At 37.5% G+C, this 24,393-nt stretch overlaps 1 protein-coding gene across 1 annotated transcript in view; it reads left to right on the top strand.

Annotated features, from left to right (window-relative positions):
• Positions 1–4,126: 4,126 nt before the first annotated feature.
• Positions 4,127–24,393, top strand: part of sema4f (sema domain, immunoglobulin domain (Ig), transmembrane domain (TM) and short cytoplasmic domain, (semaphorin) 4F) — an 88,124-nt gene continuing 67,857 nt past the window's right edge. Inside the window, exon 1 of the mRNA XM_048185960.1 lies at positions 4,127–4,919. Coding sequence (XP_048041917.1) covers positions 4,832–4,919 — 88 coding nt within the window. The 5' untranslated portion in view covers positions 4,127–4,831. The remainder of the gene's footprint in view (positions 4,920–24,393) is intronic.

The following is a 24,393-nucleotide window of genomic DNA, read 5'->3' as shown; positions in this document are numbered from 1 at the left end:
ACTGACAATCATCATTTTGGCTGCATGAGATTCTCCAGCTTTGTTGTTGTTGAGTATCTGAAGCGCGAGCTGTTAAAGCTCCGCCATCTTTTGGAAAGCGGGCCGGGAACATCAGCTCATTTGCATTTAAGAGGAAACGCACACAAAATCTGCAAGTTTTTGCTCACACCCAAATAGGGGCAAATTTGACAAGCAATAATAAATGATCTGTGGTATTTTGAGCTGAAACTTCACAGACACATTCTGGGGACACCAGAGACTTATATTACATCTTGTGAAAAGGGGCATAATTGGTCCCCTTTAAAGGAACACTCCACTTTTTTTGAAAATAGGCTTTTTTTGAAAATTCAGCCGATCTCCGGGTCTGGCGGTAACAGTTTTAGCATAGCTTAGCATAGTTCATTGAATCTGATTAGACTGTTAGCATCTCGCTCAAAAATGACCAAAGAGTTTTGATATTTTTCCTATTTAAAACTTGACTATTCTGTAGTAACATTGTGTACTAGACCAACGGAAAATTAACTATTGAACTATATTCTCATTCCGGCATAATAATCAAGGAACTTTGCTGCCGTACCATGGGTGCAGCAGGCGCAATGATATTACGCAGCGTCTCTCGCAAATATCTCACAGGCGGTGTGTAATATTGCGCCTGCTGCACCCATGGTACGGCAGCAAAGTTCCTTGATTATTATGCCGGAATGAGAGTATAGTTCCTAGCCATATTGGCCTAGAATATCACAACTTTTCATTTTCCGTCGGTCTTAGTACACGATGTAACTACAGAAGAGTCAAGTTTTAAATAGGAAAAATATTTAAAATCTTTTTAAAGCGAGATGCTAATGGTCTAATTAGATTCAATGAACTATGCTAAGCTATGCTAAAAGTGCTACCGCCAGACCTGGAGATCGGCTGAATGGATTCGAAAACGGTAAAACTCAAATGTTTAACTCCAGGGGAGTTGGAAAATGAGCCTATTTTCAAAAAAGTGGAGTGTTCCTTTAAGCTTAACAGCATTTATGGCATAATGTTTATTACCACACACACACACACACACACACACACAAATAATGACTCAATTTGACTCATCTCTCATTTTCTTAAAAAAAAAAAAAAAAAAAAAAAATAGGTGAGGCACTTATGAAAGTAAATGGGATAAATTTTAGGAGGATTTAAAAGCAGAAATGTGTAGCTTATAATTTAAAAAAAAAAATCGATGTAAACATTTTTTAGACAAGTAGAAATTAATTTTCACTTTTGCAGAGCTTGCTCTATTTTGGAAGACCAATATTGATATATTCCTATATTTTTTATGATCATTTACAGTTTTGAACTCTGTGAATTGTTATCCTTATAACAAATAACTCATTAACATTTGCTGCACAGTGTCACTGACCTCAGTGCACTAATACATTATCTAGTCATTTTAATGAGACACATGCACACAACTAATTAATGAGGGTTTGTATGCTGTGACTATCCAGACAAACATTTAATCCAATTATGATACTGTTTGTCCATAGCTGTGCCTGTTTATGTTTTCCTGTAAGGTCATCTTTTAGTCTGGGACTGATGGGGACAAGCAGATACACACACATGAACATAATTAAAGAGCTTGCTAACTGATTTCCATTTAACTGATCACCAAGCAATTCATTCAGTCTGATTTTGTCATAAACTTTATAGTTTCAATCTCGCCTATGCACATATCTTTTGATAGTGACAGATACTGACATACATTTTTATATTTTAAGAGTTAACTCATTACACACACACACACATTGTTGGATGTTGGATGTGAATGCAATAAAGTCATAAAATGGTGGATGTTGGATTTTCATGTTGGGACATAATGATTTTTATACTATACTATGGAAGACGATTAGGGCCAAGCAATAATAAAAAAATAAAACCATCTCGAGATTAAAGTTGTTAAATTCAAATTCGTAATTTAACGACTTTGTTCTCGTAATTTAACGACTTTTTTCCTCGTAATTTAATGACTTTATTCTCAACATTTTATTTTGACTTTTTTCTCAAAATTTAATGAGTTTTTTCTTGAAATTTAACAACTTTAATCTCGAGATGGTTTTATTTTTTTTATTATTGCTTGGCCCTAATCCTCTTCGGTACCCATCACAGAATACTTTCTGCATTTTTACATTTTCAAAAAACATTACTTTATATGATTTATAAGCTGTTTTCCTTATGGTGACCAAAAAATGTCCCCACAAGGACAAGGATTTCGGAAATTACGATCTTTGCAGGGACATTTTGTCCCCATAATGTATATCTGAACCACATACACACACATAATTCCTCCACTTCCCCCCATTAAGATATTACATTGTTGATGTGACCTTTTAGAAATATCCCAATCAGAGGTCTCTGTAGGGGTCTCTATGTAAACCGCGACACTTCTTTCTTTATGCTCAGGGGACAGCGAGACCTCACTTCAAGGGTTCAGGCCCCACACTGTGTGTTACTCGCTCAGCTCAGGGGAAGAATAATAATGTCCTCCACCAGATAAGTTCCATGACAATCCCTTTAAGGTCTTTTCAACATGCCATAGCTGATTGGTCTTTCTATAAATGACCTTTCTATAAAAGACCTTAGAACCTGATCAGAGATCAGTTGTTGTATGTAATCTGCGATGATGAAGGTATGGGAAGCTGATGTTGGAACAGTTATTTAAAGCACACAGCACATTTGGGCCTCCAGGAATTCACCTATGGTGTCCTTTTGTTTGGTCCATAAAAGAGTTTTTTGGAGTTCAGTAAGGTTGAGTGGAACTCATGCCCAGCTAGATGAGAGTTTAAGAACATAATAAAGGCAGAGTAATTAATTATAGCTTGGTTATTTACACAATGGCAAGAAAACTAGAACAAATGGCCATATTAAGGAATTGAGAATTAGCCTAGCTTATATGAGAGTGTCAACAAGTTAATTTTGCTTTTTTGAAAGGGACATTTTTTACTTTTATTATCATCCAAATTTCTATACTTTGTTTCTAACAGAACTAGCTTCTTGTTCGTGTTGTTTTCACCAAAAACTGATGTCACTATGGAGGATATGTCATTCATGACCAGGCTTTTGTTAGTTCAAAAGATATTAGCCTACAAAAGGACAGAAAACGAACACACAAAAGGCATTTGAAATGGTCACCAATTAAAGTAATATTACCAAAATGTTCCTTTAATTAGAGAAAGAACAAAAAATCAAGCACATACTTATCAGTAAAACAGGATGCTCACCTGTCCAGAGGGGGGCGTCGTGAGGAATGTCAGTAATTAGAGCCTATACAAACAAACTGTCTCGTATAAGGATCGTTTAAACGACAGTCATCAAGTATGGTTTGTTTTCAGTGATAACCTGGATGTTGCTCAACATATATTTCCTCAGAAAACCTTTATCTATTCAGTCCGCAACTTGTTCCACCGTCACCTTTGACCGCTCGCCGCCTCTTAGATTCGCTGGCCTTTGTCCTGCTGCCCCGTGAAATCCAGAGAGTGCTGAAGCCCTCAGATGTCGTTGTTCTTGCGCGGATTACAGAGAGGCAGATGGACAGCGGGTCGTGGCCTGCGCAAATCCGCCCTCCCCCGTGCTTTTGTCGGGAATAAGAGTAGATTTATCAAAGCACTCCCTCTGCCTTCTCATGCACGTTCCCGTCGCAACAACGACTTGCATTAATCATAAATAATAGAAATATATGACAGCTCCTCCTGCCACATAAGCCTATCACTAATTGGCACAGGTTTTGTTTGAATTTTAAGTATTTTAATAGAATTAATAGAAATATGTGGCTATTTAATCGGACTTGTGGGAAAATTAATAATTTAATTATTATAATTACGTGAATAAATGCCTATTTTATAAAGAATGAACGCATGAAATACCCATATGTTTGTTTAATTAGCCTAATAGGCTATTTCTATTCAATATAGCCTAGGCTAGGAACAAATATTGAGTTGCATTTTTATGCTGCCCCTTTAAATACACATTTTGAAAGAATTGCGTTAAATTTTAATATCTGTAATATCATTTGGCAACAGACTGCTGAGGGCAGCAGCCTACAATAATTGTTAACGGAACCAGAATCGTTAAATAGTATAAGAATTGGCATCCGAATTGTTAAATTCATCACGATTCCTTTCGAATCAAGACGCTTCACCTGTTGTGACGTAGACAATGGGGCGGGCCCCTAGCACTTGACTGTGCCTCTGTGCCTATTAGAGATTACTGAGACGGCTGGAAAGCGAATTCACGCTTTTGGTTTTCTTTCTCAGGCTTGTACATTTGGCTTTTTCTGTTGCATATGTTTTTGAAAACCCACGTTGGACATATTCAGATATAATTTACTCGGACGGGAATATCCGGTGGTCATACGGGACAATTGAATTGTGTTCAAGCCAGAGCTGGAGGATTTGAACGGCAGGGCAGGCGACACGCGCTCCTTCTGCTGCTTCAAGCTTCTGGCAGCGAATGTATTTCACATTGGATTAAACTTCGGGAAAGTTTAACATTTTCTCGGAAGCAAGCAGATTTGGTTTACCCATATTGTGCGATGCGCTGAATTGTGCTGGTGATTATTTCGAGTCTCAAAGAAAAAGGACAGCGTGGACGTTTTGAATTTCTGTTCTGTTGCGGACAGCAAGAATATGCTGACTTTAAATTAGTTTAGTAAAAATAGCTTCCATATTGTAACTATTTAACCCATTTAAACTGTGCGTAGCCAAATCTCCAATCTTCCTCGTTATAATGACCTGGAGCTGAGACTGGAAACAGAGGACTGTCTCCGAACTAGTAGAAGAGCGGTTCCTGTTGTTGGAACATGAAGTCAGTTACTGGACTGTTTGCTTCAACTGTGTTGCTGTGTTACACGATCTCATCCTGTAGCGCCACTATCAACAGCCATGGAGGTGAGTTCAGTTCAACTGATGCAAGAAATAATAATAGCTATTAGAATGACATCTCTCTTTGAAATGTTTGAAACGCAGAGAAGTACTCACAAAAAGCTGTTTAAAAGTCAAATATTTAAAGTTTTGTTTGACACTTTTGTTGTGTGTGGAAAGTCTGTGAACGCAATAGGCGGGAGGCAGGTGACAACCTGTGCGCGCGCACACATGGAAACTATGGAAAAGATCAGCGAAACAACAGCGATATAGTTTAATTTGTGGCAGTTGTCGATTCAGTATTATTTTTGTGTATATAATCGTAAGCTTTATGCATCTTCAGTGGTTCTGAGTCCTATAGGCTGTAATGATTCACATTAGATAGGCTAAATGTCATGAAGCCTAGTCTGAAGGGAGAAATACATTTAATATATATGTATTTGTGTGAGACAAATCCTTCCTGGGGACAGTCATGTTCCCTCCAACATTGTTTTTCTGGATTTGTGAAAGTGAATGATGTTTTCACTCGCGTGTTTAACTTTATTCTGTCGATACTCAGCAGTTCTCTCCTCGTGCAGATACAGTCAGACCTGCGCATTTATATGTAGGTTACCATGAAACAGCGGTTGACAGTTTGGGGCAGACCGCATAATGCATACTAGCCAGTGATTTTCGCTTTCCATAAGCATGCTGGTGCTGAAATTATGTGAAATGCCACTCAGAGGAAAGATTTAGCTACTTGAAAACACTAAAGCACCCAACCCTTCACCCATCTTCACCTGAGCACTGTTTGAACAGAAAGTCCACTCAGGACACACTATAAATAAACTCTCTGTTACGCTGCAGACACCTTTATGCATCAAGCTTATTCTGTCCATACAGTTATTTTTGACAGTCATTTAAGTGTCTTGTGTTTAAAAGGGTTTCTTACGCTTGCATTTGTGCTGTTTTATTGAATATCCACACATCACAACATTTTTGGGAATGCCATGAACAGAGGCAAGCCGAGTGATGTTATACTAGATATCAGGAACATCTTTTGACCCAGCACTGTTGTATGAAATGTACATTCAGACCTGCAGTGAGAACATGTTTATCTTTCTATTCTCTTATGCGTTTGTAGCTACTGTGGAGATATGGGTAGCCATGGTCATAATACTTATCTTTACTCCTGTGATAATCAAAATGTGTTATATACTCCAGTGCAGTCTATATACGTCTGACCTCTCTGCTTGAGTGCGTGGAGAAAAATCCTTGGCTCATATGGGTACCCTCGAATAGTCATGTTTCTAATTCTACTCACATGAACATGATTAGGAGCTCAAACACAATGGTCACCGTTTCATACATTATGTGACGTTATAAAGCATGACTGAATCAAAATCTCATGCTTTTTACAATGGTGTGCAATTTGTAGAATTCAGGGCTGGTTGTTTGGTGACGTGGAAAGGGCAGATTCATGTCTTTAGTAGAAAAGGAGTCTCAAAACAAACATCAGAGCAGCAGTTAGGAAACATGGAGGAACAGCAGTAATAAGTAAAGGAAAATATAAGTAGACAGGTTTAATAAGGTGAATCTTGTGCGTTGGTTTCAGATATTTCTCTTCCACCTACACATGGTCATGACTTTTGCATTCTTCTCACAGCTTACTCCTACAGTGTTATGGGCTTACGTGCATCAGCAGAAAAACTCACAGACGTTTTGTGCTGCATTCCTAACAAAGCAGCAATGGGTTTTTTGTGTTAAATGTCATAGCTAACGTAAGCACACTGATGAGAACTGTATTAATTTTGTGGTATAATAGTTTAACTCTGTGTGAAGAGTTTGTGTACTGCATTTTGCAAATTCTTTTGCTTAGTCCCCCATAAATATACCAAATATTTTCTATGACACAAGGTGCACAATTTTCTTGATCATGTATTTTGCCAATGTTAATGTTTTATAGCTGTCTGAGAAGGGGCTCTCCTGGGAATCCCTCTAATTTAATTTCATGTCTTTAGAAACACTTTAAAGTGCAGTGTTGATTAGATTATCTCTTTTCAATGGTATATTCATGCAAACTTAATATAATAGAAACAGCACAGCAGGCTAACGGCACACAAGGTCTAATAAAGGTCCTTCCAGGCGTTGGAGGGTAAGACCAGTGTGGCAGACAGCTTAGGTCAAATGTCAAAGGTCATGCTGCATTTGTGAATACTATAGGTTGTCTAGTCTGTTTTTAAGGATGTAAGCTTTGCTTAAGCTTTCTTGTTTTTCTCTTGCACTCTTCCTCTCGTTTCTCTTACACTCTTCCTCTTGCTCTGTGTCTCCATGTTACAAAATGACTGTGAACTGATTAAGGGTCAGACAGATTACCTAACAACCCAGACTGACAATTTTAGCCATGACAACACAAATCCATCCGTCACTGAGAGCCAAAACGACGTGTGTTTGCCGTCTGTCTGCTTGACTCTGTAATACAGACCTGGTGTAGATTGTAATGTGAGTGAAGGCATATTTTGAGTGCATATAACTAATTTTTTTTTTTTTGCGCACTTTACTTTTCTCTATCGATTCGCGCACACATGTCCGAGAATAGCCAGATTTTCCAGCTATGAAGCATTCAAATATTTGTATAAAAACTTACCTGAATAAAGTATTTTAGTCAGAATTTCATTTTTTTGGCCTTTGGCCTTTCACAAGTTTCACACGCACATGCAAGAAAAAAATAGTGTTTTTGTGAAGAGTATGTATGGTGCGGGTCATCCCCCTAAGTGCGTTTCATGTTGAAATCATGTGACCCATGGTGTTTCAAAAATTAGGCAATTAGAAGAAATTAGACACACTTATTGTACTAATTACAATGGGAGAATTGGCTGAAGAAGCAGAAATGTTCTGAAACCAGAAAGCCTTGGTACTGCATGCACAAGGTAAAGATTTGATGGAGAAAACCTTGAGTAGTGATGCCATGCTTGCTTCTTTTTTCGTTGGACAGATAAGGGAATTAATTATTGCGTAGACCACTCACTAAAGCTCACTAGTGTCAGTTTAATTTACATAAAACCCAGAGACAATAATGCTGATCCAGTGCAGCATCTAACCCCTAGTGAAAAAAAAGTATACTAAGTATACTTGCAGCAAGACTAATTATTAGTATATTTCAAGTGTGTTAATGATTAGTTCATTTAAAGTGTGCTATTTTGAAACAACTAATTTTGTACTAAGTATATTTAAGTTGAAATTAAGTAGTATTAAAATACAACTTTAAGTATATTTAGTATACTTATGTGTACTAAATTGGAACAACTTCAAGTATACTTAGTACACTTTAAGTATATGTCTGTGTAGGGACTAATTACATGCTTGATTAGTGATATTAAAGTGTACTTAATTTGTGTTATAAGTATACTTCATTTGTGTTAAAAGTATAATTTTTTGTTATAATATACTTTGCATTATAAGTATGCTTTATTTGTGTTATAAGTATACTTTATTTCTGTTATGAGTACACTTTGTGTTATAAGTACACTTTATTTGTGATTTAAGTACATTACAAAACACAAGCAATATACACTGAATATATTATAGTATATACTGTATGCTCAGTACCTTTGGCTTATTCCAAATATTAAACATTACACACTTTGCAGTCAATAACTATACACTTTGTTATTACTTCTACTTTGTATAATATAGTCAACATTTGAAGCGGATCAAAACCTTTAATCAAAGTTGTCCTAACTTTTTTGATCCACTTCAAATGTTGACTACTGTACTTTGAATTACATAATCTCACACAATACAGTTGTGCTACTATTTAAATACAGTTTAACACATTTTTCCAAAGTTGAATGCATTTGTTTTCAAGGCCACTAAATTAAATAAAATATAAGAACATAATGAAGAGACATATTTCATTGACAAATCCAATGGTTTTTATTTAAACTTAATATAGATTCAGCAAAACTTACCATGTTTTTCATTAAAGAAAAAAAAATATTGGACCATGGTGACCCTCTATACACAAATACAAATTACACATTATATTCAATGTTCTGATGAGCTTCTCATTGTGTCTGATGGCACAATGATGACCGCAGAGACTCGTGAAGAACAGCATCTGTTGACAGAATATACCAAAGATATAAGACCTGTTCAACTCTTTATTCACGTTTACAATAGTCTGTCTAAATCCTACATTGAACCAATACTATTTTTGAACAGTAAATGAGGATTAGCAGCAGGGAACTGTATCAGAATGGCATGTCGATATTGTTTTCGGTACATAGTCAAGCATAAAACACTTTATGAATTAATATCGTACAGAATACGGGCCGATTTGACCAATCATATGAATGTTTTGGTGCTGCATACAAACATGTGCCATAAACCACCACACAAAAACTCAAAAAGGAGATATCAAGCCGAAATATCACTCTCCGTTTGTTAAAGAAAATAAAATAAAGTTTGTTAACTGGTAGACTACAACTCACCTCCCAATAGCAGCACTTTTCTCCGGTTCTTTCAGGATCGCGTAGGCCATTAGATTAGCCGGTTGTCGTCGCCATCACGGTCAGGCTGCAATGTCACTTGATTGAACTGGTCAGAATTCCCAAGATTGAGCGATGTATTGCGCTTTCAGTGTTTTATTACATAAATTATACATTGCGACATTATACTTCACCTGAGTGACTGAGCGAGGGGATTCAGACGACGACCGTGACGTCAGCAGCTCTGATTGGCTGGAGGCAGTGAGCAACAAAATCTGATTGGTCACAGACCAAGTTGAAGAGACATTTGAATTCCTATAAGTTTAACCACTCAACATATTTTTTCGCATTACTTGTGCTGCTGGTGTGTTGTTTAATATAGATTTGTGTGTACGATTGTAAAATGATTCTGCCAGTGTAAACTTAATAAACATTTACACTTATTTGGAAATTCTATAGGCTACACTGCATATACTAAATGGGCTTGTAATGCATTCATACTGAAATAAATAGCACAAGTAATATAATGAATTCCAAGAAAGAAGAAGTAAACTTAAAAAATATACTCAAATTTAACATTAGATACACTACAACTTCAGGATATTAAATAATGCATTTTTTAAATATACTTTCAGTGCATTGTTACAATGAACATTTTCAGCACACTGTTAAAATATACCTCAAATATATTTTTATAAAGTGCAAATAAATACACTTTTAAAAAATAAACTGAACTTACACTTCAAGTATATTTTTCTAAAATATATTTTTAGAAAATATACTAAAGTACAATTATTTTAAAGTGTGTTAAAAGTTGCATTGTGAAAATATGATACTAATATACTTTTTATATATTTAATGATAGTACATTTTTTGTTAGTATATTTGCAGTGTACTATAGAAAAAGGGAATATATTTAAAATACAATAAAGTATACTTTTTTTTCACTAGGGACACCATTGTAGTATCGGTACTTAAAGGGTTAGTTCACCCAAAAATGAAATTTCTGTCATTAATTACTCACCCTCATGTCGTTAAACACCCGTAAGGCTTTCGTTCATCTTCTGAACACAAATTAAGATAATTTTGATGAAATCCAAGAGGTTTCTGATCCCCAGTAGAAAGCAACGTAATTACCACATTCAAGGTCCAGAAAGGAGGTAAAGCCCATGTGACTACAGAGGTTCAACCTTAATGTTATGAAGTGATGAGAATACTTTTTGTGCACAAAAATAACGACTTTATTCAACAATTTCTTCTCTTTCCTGTCAGTCTCCTATGCTGTTGACATTGTACATACAGTGCAGAGCTTCCAGGTTATTATCATTATTGGCCAGCTCCTGCGTCAGCATCGCACACATGCGTCGTGCTGCTCACGTGATCAGCTTTAGCCAATACTGAGTCGGCATTCTGACGTAGAATCTAGAAGCGCTGCACAGCATTTACTACGTCAACTGCGTAGGAGAATGACAGGGAAGAAATTGTTGAATAAAGTCATTATTTTTGTTGTGCACAAAAAGAATTCTCTTCATTTCATAACATTAAGGTTGAACCACTGTAGTTACGTGGACTATTTTAGCAATGTCTTTACTACCTTTCTGGACCTTGAATGTGGTACTTGCGTTGCTTTCTATGGGGGATCAGAAACCTCTCGGATATCATCAAGAATATCTTAATTTGTGTTCCGAAGATGAACAAAGGACATGAGGGTGAGTAATTAATGACAGAAATTTCATTTTTGGGTGAACTAACCCTTTAAACTACATGAGCAACAGCAATCCAAAGGACTACTGAATGAACCTTTAAACTAATGCAAGTAGGACTGTAAAAGCTCTTGAATGTTCATTTTAAATACGTTGTTTTCTCATTATTGTCATATTTTGCTCTTCACCCCAGTGCCTTTTACTAAATGCGCTGACGCACACATCCTACACAAAGGCTCACACCCAATAAGATAGACGCCATATAGTACTTCTAATCCATTAGTGCGCAAGCTTAACAATCAGATCAACTTTCTGGTACAAAAGCGTTTTGTGTTGCAGGAGGCTCCAAGTAGATCTTCAGTCTTGATATATCAGAAATACAAAGACAGATGTCTGTATCAGCCACACACACCCTCTGATCTCTGCCACACATACCGGCTAACTGTCCCCAGCAGAGGATGAGTGGACAGTAATGCAGTGTCCTGACTCATCAGTATGTGTTGAGTGCTCATGGACTCCTTTGAGCTTACTGGGATTTCGCTAAGTAGGACATGGTACTGGATCAAAATCCTTGTTAGTCCTGGAACAACATTCCTATCAACCAATCAAAAGAACACAACAAATTTTGAGGTCATTGGTATGCTTTGTATTATGATGCAGCAGCTGACATAATTTTTTTATAGCTTATAATAAAGTTCTTCAAATTGCTTCAGAGGAATAACTGATTTGATTTCAGCAGCTCAAGGCTATGCAGTAATGCAGCTACTGGATGTTTATATTAACAGACCTTTGAGCTTCTGTGTGCCACACCTGGAGATGTAACGACCTGTTTCTGTGGTGAAGTGTGACATATACACACACTATGTGTGTGCTCCCTCTGGGGGAGGTGGGACGGTCCCTACTGTGGCAACCTTCCCTAGAAGAGCTGAGTAAAGACTGCTTCACCCTCAATAAAACTCACACTGCAGGGTGGTAGGAAACAGCTCTCTGTGTCTCATTAAATGTTTCATGTGCTTATTTTAATGAGTGTCTATCTGTTTTCCTCAGCCTGGATCTGTCTGGTACAAATGTGCAGTACGGTCCCATTTGTCTGTGTTGTGGTCTTTGCATTAAACTCTTAGGGTGTGTTCACACTTTGCAGATTTGGTTAGGTTAAAACGAACTCTGTTGAGATTGCTCTGTTAATGCGATGCATTTGGATAAGTATGAACGCTGCCATCCAAACCCTGGTGTGCACCAAACAAGTGGACCGCCATCTCATTGCAGCATATCTTCATTCGAGTGTGTAACGGAGGAATTCCTGCCACTTTTTTGACTCCTTTACACATTTTCTAGGCTCTTCGCAAGTTCTAAAGATACCATCATATGTACACACATACAGCGCTTGTGTTTATCCCAGCACAAAGCATTGTTTTGGATGTTCAGTAAGTTCCATCACAAAGTATATGCCATAAAAGCCTTTTTTTTTTTTTTTGGTGTTAAAAATGATAGTGTAAACGCTAAGCAAACTAGGACTAAATGTATCATTTTCTTATTTGATCTGGACCAAAAGGACCAAAAGAACCAAGAGAACTGAACTACAAGTGTGAACACACCCTTACGCCGTGTCCTCACCAGATGCGAGCGGTGTAACGCGGCATGACAAAAGCAAATTGAACCCATTATAATCATTGATGCTGTGCTGTTTACACTGGATGTGGCAGTACGCGACATTACAAATTCCCGACATTAAACAGACTTCAATCACTTACGCTACTTATGACACAAAGAACAAATGGATTTGCAACGGTCGCTTTGGCTACATTCAGACTGTCAGTCCAAATCCAATTTTTGTACAAATCCAATTGAAATCCGATCAGATTTAGCAAGTGTGAACAGCAAAAATTCATATGAAATCTGTTATGAGCTACCATTTCTGGAGATCTGTTTCAGTCTGCTATGAATGGTTTTTGGGTGGTTTATGTGACTTATACCACGTAAAATGTAAATGTCAGACATTGTTAGAGGAAACATGCTGAAAGTCACTGCAGAAACAAAGTTGTGTTTGTTACAAAGTGCCGGACGAGCAGAAAATGACAATATGAAGGAAACATGTTTTGAAACCTGCGGAGACGACAGCACGGAATAAAGCTACTCATACCAGCCTCCTACATATCTGTCATCCAACACGGTGGCTACACATTTTTATGCTGTAAATAAGATAGCCCCTCCATGTTGCGGTTGTTGTTGTTGGCGTATGCCTACCAACGCAACGTCGTTGCCATAGAAACCAGTGCACATTTTCCGGAAAACGAAAGAACGGCATGGGACACACAAAATAGGATCGGAACAGTTGTGATTCACAATGTGGACAGTCAATAATTTTAGATCAGATAAGATTCCAATCGGATACACAAATAATCAGATTTAGACCGACATTGTGAACATAGCCTCAGTCGCGTCCAGTGTAGACAGCCTCAAGCTCTCACAATTCTTACTGATCCCTTAGAATGATATATTTCTTATATATTTCTCAATGGAACACATTTAGTTATCTGCTCTCATTGGCCAGTGACTGACTCAGCTCATGAATATGTGATAAGCCGTCATGATTGATGAAGAAGGTGCTGTGGGTCAGCGAGAGGGAACGGAGTCTAGAGCTGCTGAGCTCTGCACTGATTGGAAAGTATTGATCTGAAGGAAAGATGGGACATGATGATGCAGTTCAAGGAATATGTGTGTATTGATCTGATCTTAGATATTGAGTTAGTTCTGAATTTAAGCCCTTTCTTTAGGTTTGTTTGATGCACTCTCTGGCATACTGTTACTTTTTCACCTCCATTTTTTTCTTTAGTTGAGTGCTGACTATTCATACTTGGGGATAGTGATTTTTTTTATAACCCATTAGACTTTGACTGGCTATCTTTGTACCCGTTTCTGCAAAGATAGCAAAGATACATGCTGCGAGTTGGGGCGAAGTGTGGTCTTATTAGGGCTGGGAAAAAAATCTTTTTTTTCTGATCAATTGCAATGTTCATTTGAATAATTTGATAACAATTCTTATAAATCCTGAGATCAATCTTTATTCTTTATGCTAGTGCTTCTCCAGCAACTCCCCCTTTTTTTTTTTTTTTGGTTATGGATGTTACTGCTGAATCTATATCCTTGATTATGATTGGCTGAACCACATTGGAAGCTGTTATAAAATACTCTATAAACACACACCTGTGACCTAATTACATCAGTATTAATGTGCCGCTGTGGTTATGTGTTGCAATAATTCTATTAAACATTTCTGAAGAACTATTGCTTGGTGGAAGAATTTTCGGAATTTTACTTTTTATTTTAAGGTGACTTTGTTACACTAATTATACATTTAAGTACTGAGTAATATTAAGTAACTACATGTACTTACTATAGGGTTAGGAGGATTAGGGTTTGGTTTAGGGTTAGTTGCTTGTAATTATGCATAATTTATAGTTATTGCTATAGTAAGTACATGTAACATATGTAACAATAACACCGTAAAATAAAGTGTTACCGAATTTTGTTAAAGTCTTACACCCTCACCTAGATTGGTAACCATATAGCGACACTCTGGCAGTGTTATTTTCGGGGTCTGCTCCAACCATGGCTGTGCCAGCAAGGAAACCCAGCAAACCATTCAAACCCTTAATGGCAGGATGCAGCCTTGAGAGAACAAAGGAAGACTGGAGTTCTCTCTACACGCATACACACATACACACAAACATGTATACGACCCTCCCCTGTTTCAATCAGAAAAGACCTGACTAATGGAAATCACTGATTTGTGCTGTGGAGGTGAAGGTAGAAGATGTAAAACCCATGCCATTCTCTCTTTCATCCCTTTCTTTATTGCTGGCCTGTAATTGGCCACTGGAGGTGGTAATTAAAACGGGATGGCTTGTGAAACACCGAGGAAGGTTAATTTGTCAAATAGAGGTTTTCCCCGACTGGTCTTCTTGCAGGTTGCCTGTTTATGCCGATCTAGGATCAGCCCTTCCAATCCTGAGCCTGCAATCTGATCAGAGTGCAAAGAAAAGCACTAAAGACTCCCTGTCGTGGCCATATGGGAAGAAGTGGATGCTGGGAAGTCCAGACACAGCCTGAGCTTCTGTGCGGTGGCTGTAACATAGGAGGGAAATGGGAAAAAGATGCGGAATGATTTTTTTGCATATGTTTCGGGTGGCTGTGCAACAGATGCCGTCCTCTTTTTCTCTTTCTCTGTCTAATCAAGCTAAAAGGTTGAGAATTATCTCTTTCGAGCGAGCAGGAATAAATCTCAGACAAAGAAATGATTTTGATGCATGTCTCTCTGGAGAGATTCTTTCACAAATTGAAATGATTTGGAATGAAGCCAAGCAGGGCAAGAAAAGAGTGTTACAGGAAGCAGAGTGTGTATGTGTTTCCTGCTCTCTCTCTCTTTCTCTCTCCTCCCTCTGGTGTATGTGCTCCTCTGGTTTTGGTAAAAGCAGCATGGTAGAAAATCATTATTGCCTTGTTCCATTATGGTAATTCAAGTGTTGTGTTTTTGCAACGTAAAAGGGGTTCTGAGTCGGGCATGATCGAGAGATGCATAGAAAGAGGATGAAACTCTAAAAGCGCACACAGCCTTTGATCTCATACTTTGACTTAACTGAGTGAAAATATTAACCAGGCTGAAAGCTTTGTGATATGATGAGAGTGACTGGAGTTAAAGAACACAGAGAGAGAACAGAATGGAGCAGATGAGTGTAACGGAGAGGAATGAGAGCATCACCAGAAGCGACTTCTAATAGTGTGAGGTTCGGTGTTGTGTATTATCCACTAATAGGATTGCATTAGAGGGGTCTGTCTCAGTGTGATACATACAGTCTTTGACCAAAAATGAACATATTTCATGTGAATCCCACGAAACCTGTCAAGAACTTATTTCACCCCAAATTCAATAGAGAGAATAAGAAATTTTATTTACTTTAGAGTAAGCTTATTTTTAGGACCATCAAGATTTTTTTTTTTCATTGTGACACCGGGTCTCATTCACTAAGCATGTTTGGATACATTTTAACTTTCATTCTAAAATGTATCCTAAATTTATCCTGACAAGGGCCAAATTGTGATGGCTAGATGACTGGGTCAGAGCATCTCCAAAACTGCAGCTCTTGTGGGGTGTTCTTGGTCTGCAGTGGTCAGTATCTATCAAACGTGATCCAAGAAAGGAACAGAGGTGAACCGGCGACAGGGTCATGGGCGGCCAAGGCTCATTGATGCACGTGGGGAGCGAAGGCTGATTCAACAGACGAGCTACTGTAGCTCAAATTGCTCAAGAAGTTAATGCTGGTTCTGATAGAAAGGTGTCAGAATACACAGTGCAGTTTGTTGCGTATGGGGCTCATCATAGCCGCAGACCAGTCAGGGAGCCCATGCTGACCTCTGTCCACCGCTGAAAGCTTCAACAGTGTGCATCAGAACTGGACCACGGAGCGATGGAAGAAGGTGGCCTGGTCTGATGAATCATGTTTTCTTTTACATCATGTGGATGGCCGGGTGCGTGCGCGTCGCTTACCTGGGGAACACATGGCACCAGGATGCACTATGGGAAGAAGTCAAGCCGGCGGAGGCAGTGTGATGCTTTGGGCAATGTTCTGCTGGGAAACCTTGGGTCCTGCCATCCATGTGGATGTTACTTTGACACGTACCACCTACCTAAGCATTGTCGCAGACCACTTACACTCTTTCATGGAAACGGTATTCCTTGGTGGCTGTGGCCTCTTTCGGCAGGATAATGTGCCCCGCCACAAAGCAAAAATGATTCAGGAATGGTTTGAGGAGCACAACGAGTTTGAGGTGTTGATTCGGCCTCCCCATTCTCCAGATCTCAATCCAGTCGAGCATCTGTGGGATGTGCTGAACAAACAAGTCTGATCCATGGAGGCCCCACCTCGCAACTTACAGGACTTTAAGGATTTGCTGCTAACATCTTGGTGCCAGACACCACAGCACACCTTCAGGGATCTAGTGGAGTCCATGCCTCAACGGGTCAGGGCAGTTTTGGCAGCAAAAGTGCGACCAACACAATATTAGGAAGGTGGTCATAATGTTATGCCTGATCGGGGTGTGTGTATAATATAATATATATATATATATATATATAATTCAAAATAGTTGTTTTAAATTGTAATTTTTTTTTCACAATTAATTGAATAAGTTCTGCCTTGGTGAGCATTAAACACTTGAACATTAAAAACATTTCTAACTCTTACAGAGCCCAAACTTTTTGAATAGTAGTGTAGTAATAATGCATTGCAGAATATAATATCACAGTGTGACACATTTTAATGAGATTTTCTTTCTGCAAAATGTCATTTAAGAATTTTCCTTTTTATTTGGAAGGAAAATGTGATGAAGACATGTCTTCATGAATTGCACACAGACCGACTGTTATCTAAGAGATTAAGAAGGTGATTTTGATTTCAGTCACTCTATCAGTTTGGTTGGGAGGGGAAACTAGAGTAATGCATCATCATCATCATAAAAATTCAGTTGGTTTGTATTAGTGTGTCTTCGATTCTGCATTAATGTTCACAGTCAAATATTCCAGTCAACATGTAGGTCACTAAATAATGCATTGTTTTCCTGGCTACAGTTTAAAGCTCTTACTGATTCATGGGTTTTCGCCTCATCTCTTCTTTTATCATTTTACAAACCTATTTTATTTTATTTTATTTTATTGAGCCTTCGATGACTCACCCCATAAACCACCTGTTACACATTTCCTACAGCCTGTTTTTGTCTGTCCTCGGTTAGTAATTTAGTGAGCATTAGATTTGCATAACAGAAACTTGAAGATTCTTTCATTTGTAAATTCGAGAAAAAACATCACTATAAAAAATGTCATTTTAAATCCACCAAACATTCAAAAACATTTGTCCAATGGAGATAAGTTATATAACTCACACTTTCTATCACAGTCCCTTTCATCCGGTCTTTCGAAGACAGGAAGTGCATCCAGGGTGTTCTTTTACAACAGGAAATCATTTTAGACCTCACCTTCTGCCGAAGAGAAAACAAAAGGGATGTTGCACATAATATTTGTACGCATTGACATGGATGGTATCAGGCTCCATAAAATAGATGTTTAATATGACATCTAAGACAAAAGATCAGATATAACACTCTTAGTCTGAGTGTGTAGGTGTGTTTTCATATCATCATACATTGTTCCAGTTAGTCCTCTCTGTAAAAAGCACCCAGTAGTTTAGAGTACATTTACACAACAACAATGAAAGAAAAAAAGGGAAAAGATTTTTCTTTGTATAGTTGACAACCTTGGTCAAAACGATCCCCTTTCACATGGATCCACGAAAAGACTAAAAACGCTTTATTATGCATCTCAGGTCAGTGGCGATGTCACTTTGTAAAGAAAGTCTATGCGCCTGCGCACATACGCAATATTTTACAGAGCACTCGCGCAAAACACGCATGCCTGTAGACTAAACGCATGTGCATGCTGTCACCATTTTCACAGATCTGCATTTTTGTTGTTTACACGGCCAAAACGCACAAGTTTTCTGTTTTTAGTTGAAAACGGTGTTGTGTAAATAGCTCCTTAGTTGACCTGTTTCTCTGGTCGACCTCCCTTTAATCTGAAACATGTAAGTTCAAGCATAATTCAGCCAAATGGAGAATTATGGCTTATTCCAAAATTGTATACTGTCTGAATAGGTACAACATGTGATGAGGAACGTACTTTGACTGTTTAAAATATGATCTATGAAGTTTGAATGTGTACAGGCTGAATGAAATCTGGATGTACTATATCAAAGTCCCTTTGAAGACAAGTCATTTCACTCGGCGGCCATCTTTGAAACGCCCCTCGGGCATCCAAGTGCAGCTCCTATCTCTTTGAATGGGGAAACATCAAATTCTCCAAAGCTGTTTGCCAAGCTTTCCATTAAATTTCATATTTGAAATCACCAGTGAAATCTGACAACAACTGTCTCATACATTTTGTTTCTAAATGCTCGAATCATGACAAAAAACTATTTTTCAGGCTGGATCAAGCTAATGCGCATGCGCAGTCCTATATGCGTCTCATTTCGGAGTAGTAGGGTCGTAGGCAGGTTTGAACCTTTATTTTGGCTATGGTGATAAATTCCATATAAATGATTTCTCTGTTCGGAGAATTGAGAATTGTGGACTCTGTCAGTTCTGTTCTGTTATTAGACTTAAAATGAAAAAATTAATACTTCAGTTAACTGACACTTACTATCATGTTCTAGAGAAATGCAGACAATCATCGCTTCATTATTTAGCTAAATGGTAATTTCATAGCACAAAGAGATTTACTAAATATAACTGGCAGTTGTGGTTGCCAGCATAATTCTGTAACAGTTACAGTAAAAATGTATAAAGAACTTTACAGAGCAAACTGTAAATTTTACAGACTGTTGTCCTTTACAAAAAAATGAGTAAATCCAACAGCTCTTTATGAAGTAGCAACACTGTCACTAAAATTTGTTTAGTAACTACCATAACTACCTTTTTAGCTGTAAATTATATGATGGCTTCTTTCTTCTTTCTTTTTTTAAAAAGTATTTTACTGTAAAATTACATGAAAAGATCTGTTTTTCATCATATACAGTGGCAAGAAAAAGTATGTGAACCACTTACAGAATCTGTGAAAATGTGAATTATTTTAATAAAATAAGAGGGATAATAAAAAATGCATGTTATTTTTTGTTTAGTACTGTCCTGAGTAAGATATTTTACATAAAAGATGTTTACATTTAGTTCACAAGACAAACAATTAGCTGAATTTATTAAAATAACCCCATCCATAAGTATGTGAACCATTGATTCTCAATACTGTGTGTGGATACCTGATGATCCACGACTGTTTTTATGTTTTGTGATGGTTGTTCACGAGTCTCTTGTTTGTTCTGAGCAGTTAAACTGAGCTCTGTTCTTCAGAAAAATCCTCCAGGTCCTGCATTTTTGCATATTTGAACCCTTTCCAGCAGTAACTGAATGATTTTGAGATCCATCTTTTCACCCTGAGGACAATTGAGGGACTCAAACTCAACTATTATAAAAGGTTCAAACGTTCACTGATGCTCCAGAAGGAAACACGATGCATTAAGAGCCGAGGGGTGAAAACTTTTGAATTCAAATATCAAGGTAAATTGTACTTAATTTTTCTTCCTGGAAACATGCAAGTATCTTCTGTTGCTTCCGAAGAGCAGTACTAAATGAAAAACAATGATATTTAAACAAAATAAGAAAAATTGTGACATCTTCATCCTGTTTTCATTCATTCCAAGTTTTCACCCCCCCAACTCTTAATTAATCGTGTTTCCTTCTGGAGCATCAGTGAATGTTTGAACCTTTTTTAATAGTTGAGTTTGAGTCCCTCAATTGTCCTCAGTGTGAAAAGATGGATCTCAAAATCATTGTCACTGCTGGAAAGGGTTCAAATATGCAAAAGATGGTGGAAAACTGAAGAATCTGCAGGAGCTGGAGGATTTTTTCTGAAGAGCAAAGCTCAATTTAACTGCTCAGGACAAACAAGAGACTCATGAACAACCGTCACAAAACATAAAAACAGTCGTGGATCATCCATGTATTCACAAACAGTATTGAGAATCAATGGTTCACATACTTATGAATGAGGTTATTTTAATAAATTCAGCTATTGTTTTGTCTTGTGAACTAAATGCAAACATCTTTTATGTAAAATATCTTACTCAGGACAGTACTAAATAAAAAATAACATGCATTTTGTATGATCCCTCTTATTTTATTAAAATTATTCACATTTTCACAGATTCTGCAAGTGGTTCACATACTTTTTCTTGCCACTGTATATTAAGAGAACTTATGTTTGCTTAATATTAATAAAGTGAGTGACTCCCCTCAACGTCCATCACAATGCTAGGACATTAACTGACACAAAGTAACATTCGTTCAATAAACATTAAACCACATGCTAACGGACTGTAACCAGAACACATCATATGCACACAGAGACAGAGGTCGATAGCATCAGTTTATAAATATATCGCAGATCAATTTACAGATGTATAGTGGGTGTCTATAAGCATATGCGCGCTAGACTTTGTAAAGCTCAGCAGTGCTGTATAAACAGTGATGATGTCACTCTAAAGATGTACAGCAATGTAGAAAGTCTCAAATAAACCAGGTAAAAATTTGACTGTATCTTCTGTTATGACATTTATTCAAACATTTTAAATAGTGCAGTTTCATTTTAGCCACTAAACCATATTAGAGTTTTGACCATATATAGTGTTAAGACTTAAGCTGCTTGAAATGACTGAATGCAGACTATAGTGTTTGTTTTACATGTACAGTTTCAAAGGCTGTGTTGACAGTGGACACAAGCAGCTGTGTTTTACATCATTCGCTCTCTCTCATTAGTCTTGAGAGCTCTCAGAGTAAGATGTAAGAGCTTATGTCCAGAGGTACCAGGCAACAGTCAGCTGAGATTTGTCTCTGTGCCTGTTTGTTTGTTTGTGTTATAAATATAGACTCGGCACAGCTTGTTTGCTTGAAAAATTTATGTTTCGTTTGTTTACATCTGACGTGTTTGAGAAGGAGCTTAATAACACACAACTTTAAAATAGGGGCTAGTTGTCACATGAGAATGTTGCTGCAATATATATGCCAGAAATAAGGTTTTGACTCAAAAGTCCAATTATACAAATATATTTTCTCTAGCAGTGTTTTTTGTATATATTGATCAAAACCCACATAAATTAGAATTGTTTATCCTCCAAACTAAAATCTCAATATCATCGTACAAAAACGCACAACCCTTGCAATCGTTCATTGAAGTCTGTGATGTTAAACCTAGACCTGCTTGCTGTCAGGATAACCTTTTTACCATTTAAGTACAATCCTAAGATATAAGTTTTGCACTGAGGAAAATGCGTATCAAATGCATTAAAGGTGCCATCGAAGGTTTTTTTACAAGATGTAATGTAAGTCTAAGGTGTCCCCTGAATGTGTCTGTGAAGTTTCAGCTCAAAATACCCCATAGATTTTTTTTTTAAAATTTTAACTGCCTATTTTGGGGCATCATTAACTATGCACCAATTCAGGGCTGCTGGCCCTTTAAATGCTCACGCTCCATGCCCACGGAGCTCGCGCTTGCCTTGAACAGCATAAACAAAGTTTACACAGCTAATATAACCCTCAAAATGGATCTTTACAAAGTGTTCGTCATGCAGCATGTCTAATCATGTAATTACAGTGTTTATTTGGATGTTTACATTTGATTCTGAATGAGTTTGAGGCTGTGCTCTGTGGCTAACGGCTAATGCTACACTGTTGGAGAAATTTATAAAGAATGAAGTTGTGTTTATGCATTATACAGACTGCAAGTGTTTAAAAATTAAAATAACGACAGCTCTTGTCTCCGTGAATACAGTAAGAAACGATGGTAACTTTAATCACATTTAACAGTACATTAGCAACATGCTAACAAATCATTTAGAAAGACAATTTGCAAATATCACTAAAAATATAATGTAATCATGGATCATGTCAGTTATTATCGCTCCATCTGCCATTCTTCGCTATTGTTCTTGCTTTCTTACCTAGTCTGACGATTCAGCTGTGCACATCCAGATGTTAATACTGGCTGCCCTTGTGAAATGCCTCGATCATGGGCTGGCATATGCAAATAATGTCTATGTATCATTTAGTTTGAAATTACGTTCTGCACACAGAGAAGTTCCGCAAGTGTAGCGGTTAAAACAATGCTGTATTCGTTCGGTACACATGCCAAACCGAAAGACCCATATATAAAAATGTTTGGTACGAATATTTATTTATTTATTTACATTTTTTTTTTTTTTTTTTGCCAATTGCCAACTGGTTTTATATTTATGTATGCTACTGTTTGGATTTCCATGCATCATTTTGTGCTTCATAATTGTTTTACTGCTTAACTTTACCTGAAATCACAATAGGCCAATTTAATCCCAGGTCCCATTGTGACAACTTCAGCCATATAGAGTGAGAAAATGTCACAAAAGTTTAATATTTGTTCAATGAACTGCATCTTTTGTCCTGAGTAATGACTTGGAAATTACCTGGAAATGTTAACTTTATTTTAAATATCTGTTTGCACTTCTGTGTCCATACAAAAATTCAATTTCAGAAATAAACCTGCTCTGAGAAATATTCACTGAAGTGAAAAGTGTGACAACTACCCCCGGTTTTCCATCTACACATATATGATGACACATGAATATGTGCATGAAAGCAGCTTCATTTTCAGTGTCAATGTTGGAAGACCAGATTAAAGACCAGTTTTTTTTTGGGTCTACCTGTATGTGTGATGTGGATAAATATTTATTATTGTTAAAGGGCGTGTATGCTATACACAAAATCATATAATAGCCCTGAAGAGTTAATTCATTGCATCCTGCCTTTATGACACACACACACACACAAACTATGGCAATGGCATTTGAAGGTGAAAGGCAAGACATACTGAAAGAGAATAAGGCCTGATAGAAGACGAGACACAGGAAAGGAGAGAGAGGTCAGATGTTGGTCCGTGGTTAATGCGTTTATCTCAACTATGTTTGTGCTTTCAGATGTGTACCATTGTTTTGTCCAAGGACACTAACTGGGAAAGTCGGTGCACTGCTGATAAATGTATTCCCTGCTATTCTGCTGTGTATGTGTGTGTGTGTGTGTGTGTGTTTGTTGCACTGAAAGAGCATCTATTCATGCTCCACAGTGACAGAGAGACACACACTGATGTGAAGTGATCTCCCCTCGAGGGGTCTTAGAGAGAGAATAAGAGCAAAAAGAAAGATGCAGGAGGAAAGCAGGATCTAAACAGGATCGCAGGCACTCCTCCGTTTGGATAATCATTAATAATTAATGGATGAGTAAATGAACACACATTCCACACACATTCAGCTTTCTCTATGAGCAAATATTTTCGAACAAGGCCTTTTAACCGTGATTACAGCAGTATAACTGGAGAAAAAAGCTTGTGTTCTTTGAATTAGAGTGTGTGATAGAGATTAATGCGACCTCCAGACAATGCCACAGTGTGAGTGTGTTTGTGCGCCATTGTTAGAAGTGGAAGTGAGCCTTTGGCTCGACATTATCAGTGTGTGATAAAGTGCAAACAGGAACGCGGCTAAAGTGTAAAAATGACTGCTGCAGAGTACATAAACATTCACATACACATATAGTAGAGGTCACTTAGAGCATTTCTGGGTCACTCTGCAGTTTGGCCTTGGTCACTAAATGGGCCCACTGTTGTTTTTGAGTTGATAGTGATATAGGCAATGCCAATTAATTATC

The sequence above is a fragment of the Megalobrama amblycephala genome, linkage group LG3, assembly GCF_018812025.1.
Source record: "Megalobrama amblycephala isolate DHTTF-2021 linkage group LG3, ASM1881202v1, whole genome shotgun sequence".
Lineage (NCBI taxonomy): Eukaryota > Metazoa > Chordata > Actinopteri > Cypriniformes > Xenocyprididae > Megalobrama > Megalobrama amblycephala.
This window is presented reverse-complemented; position numbering and strand designations above follow the sequence as displayed.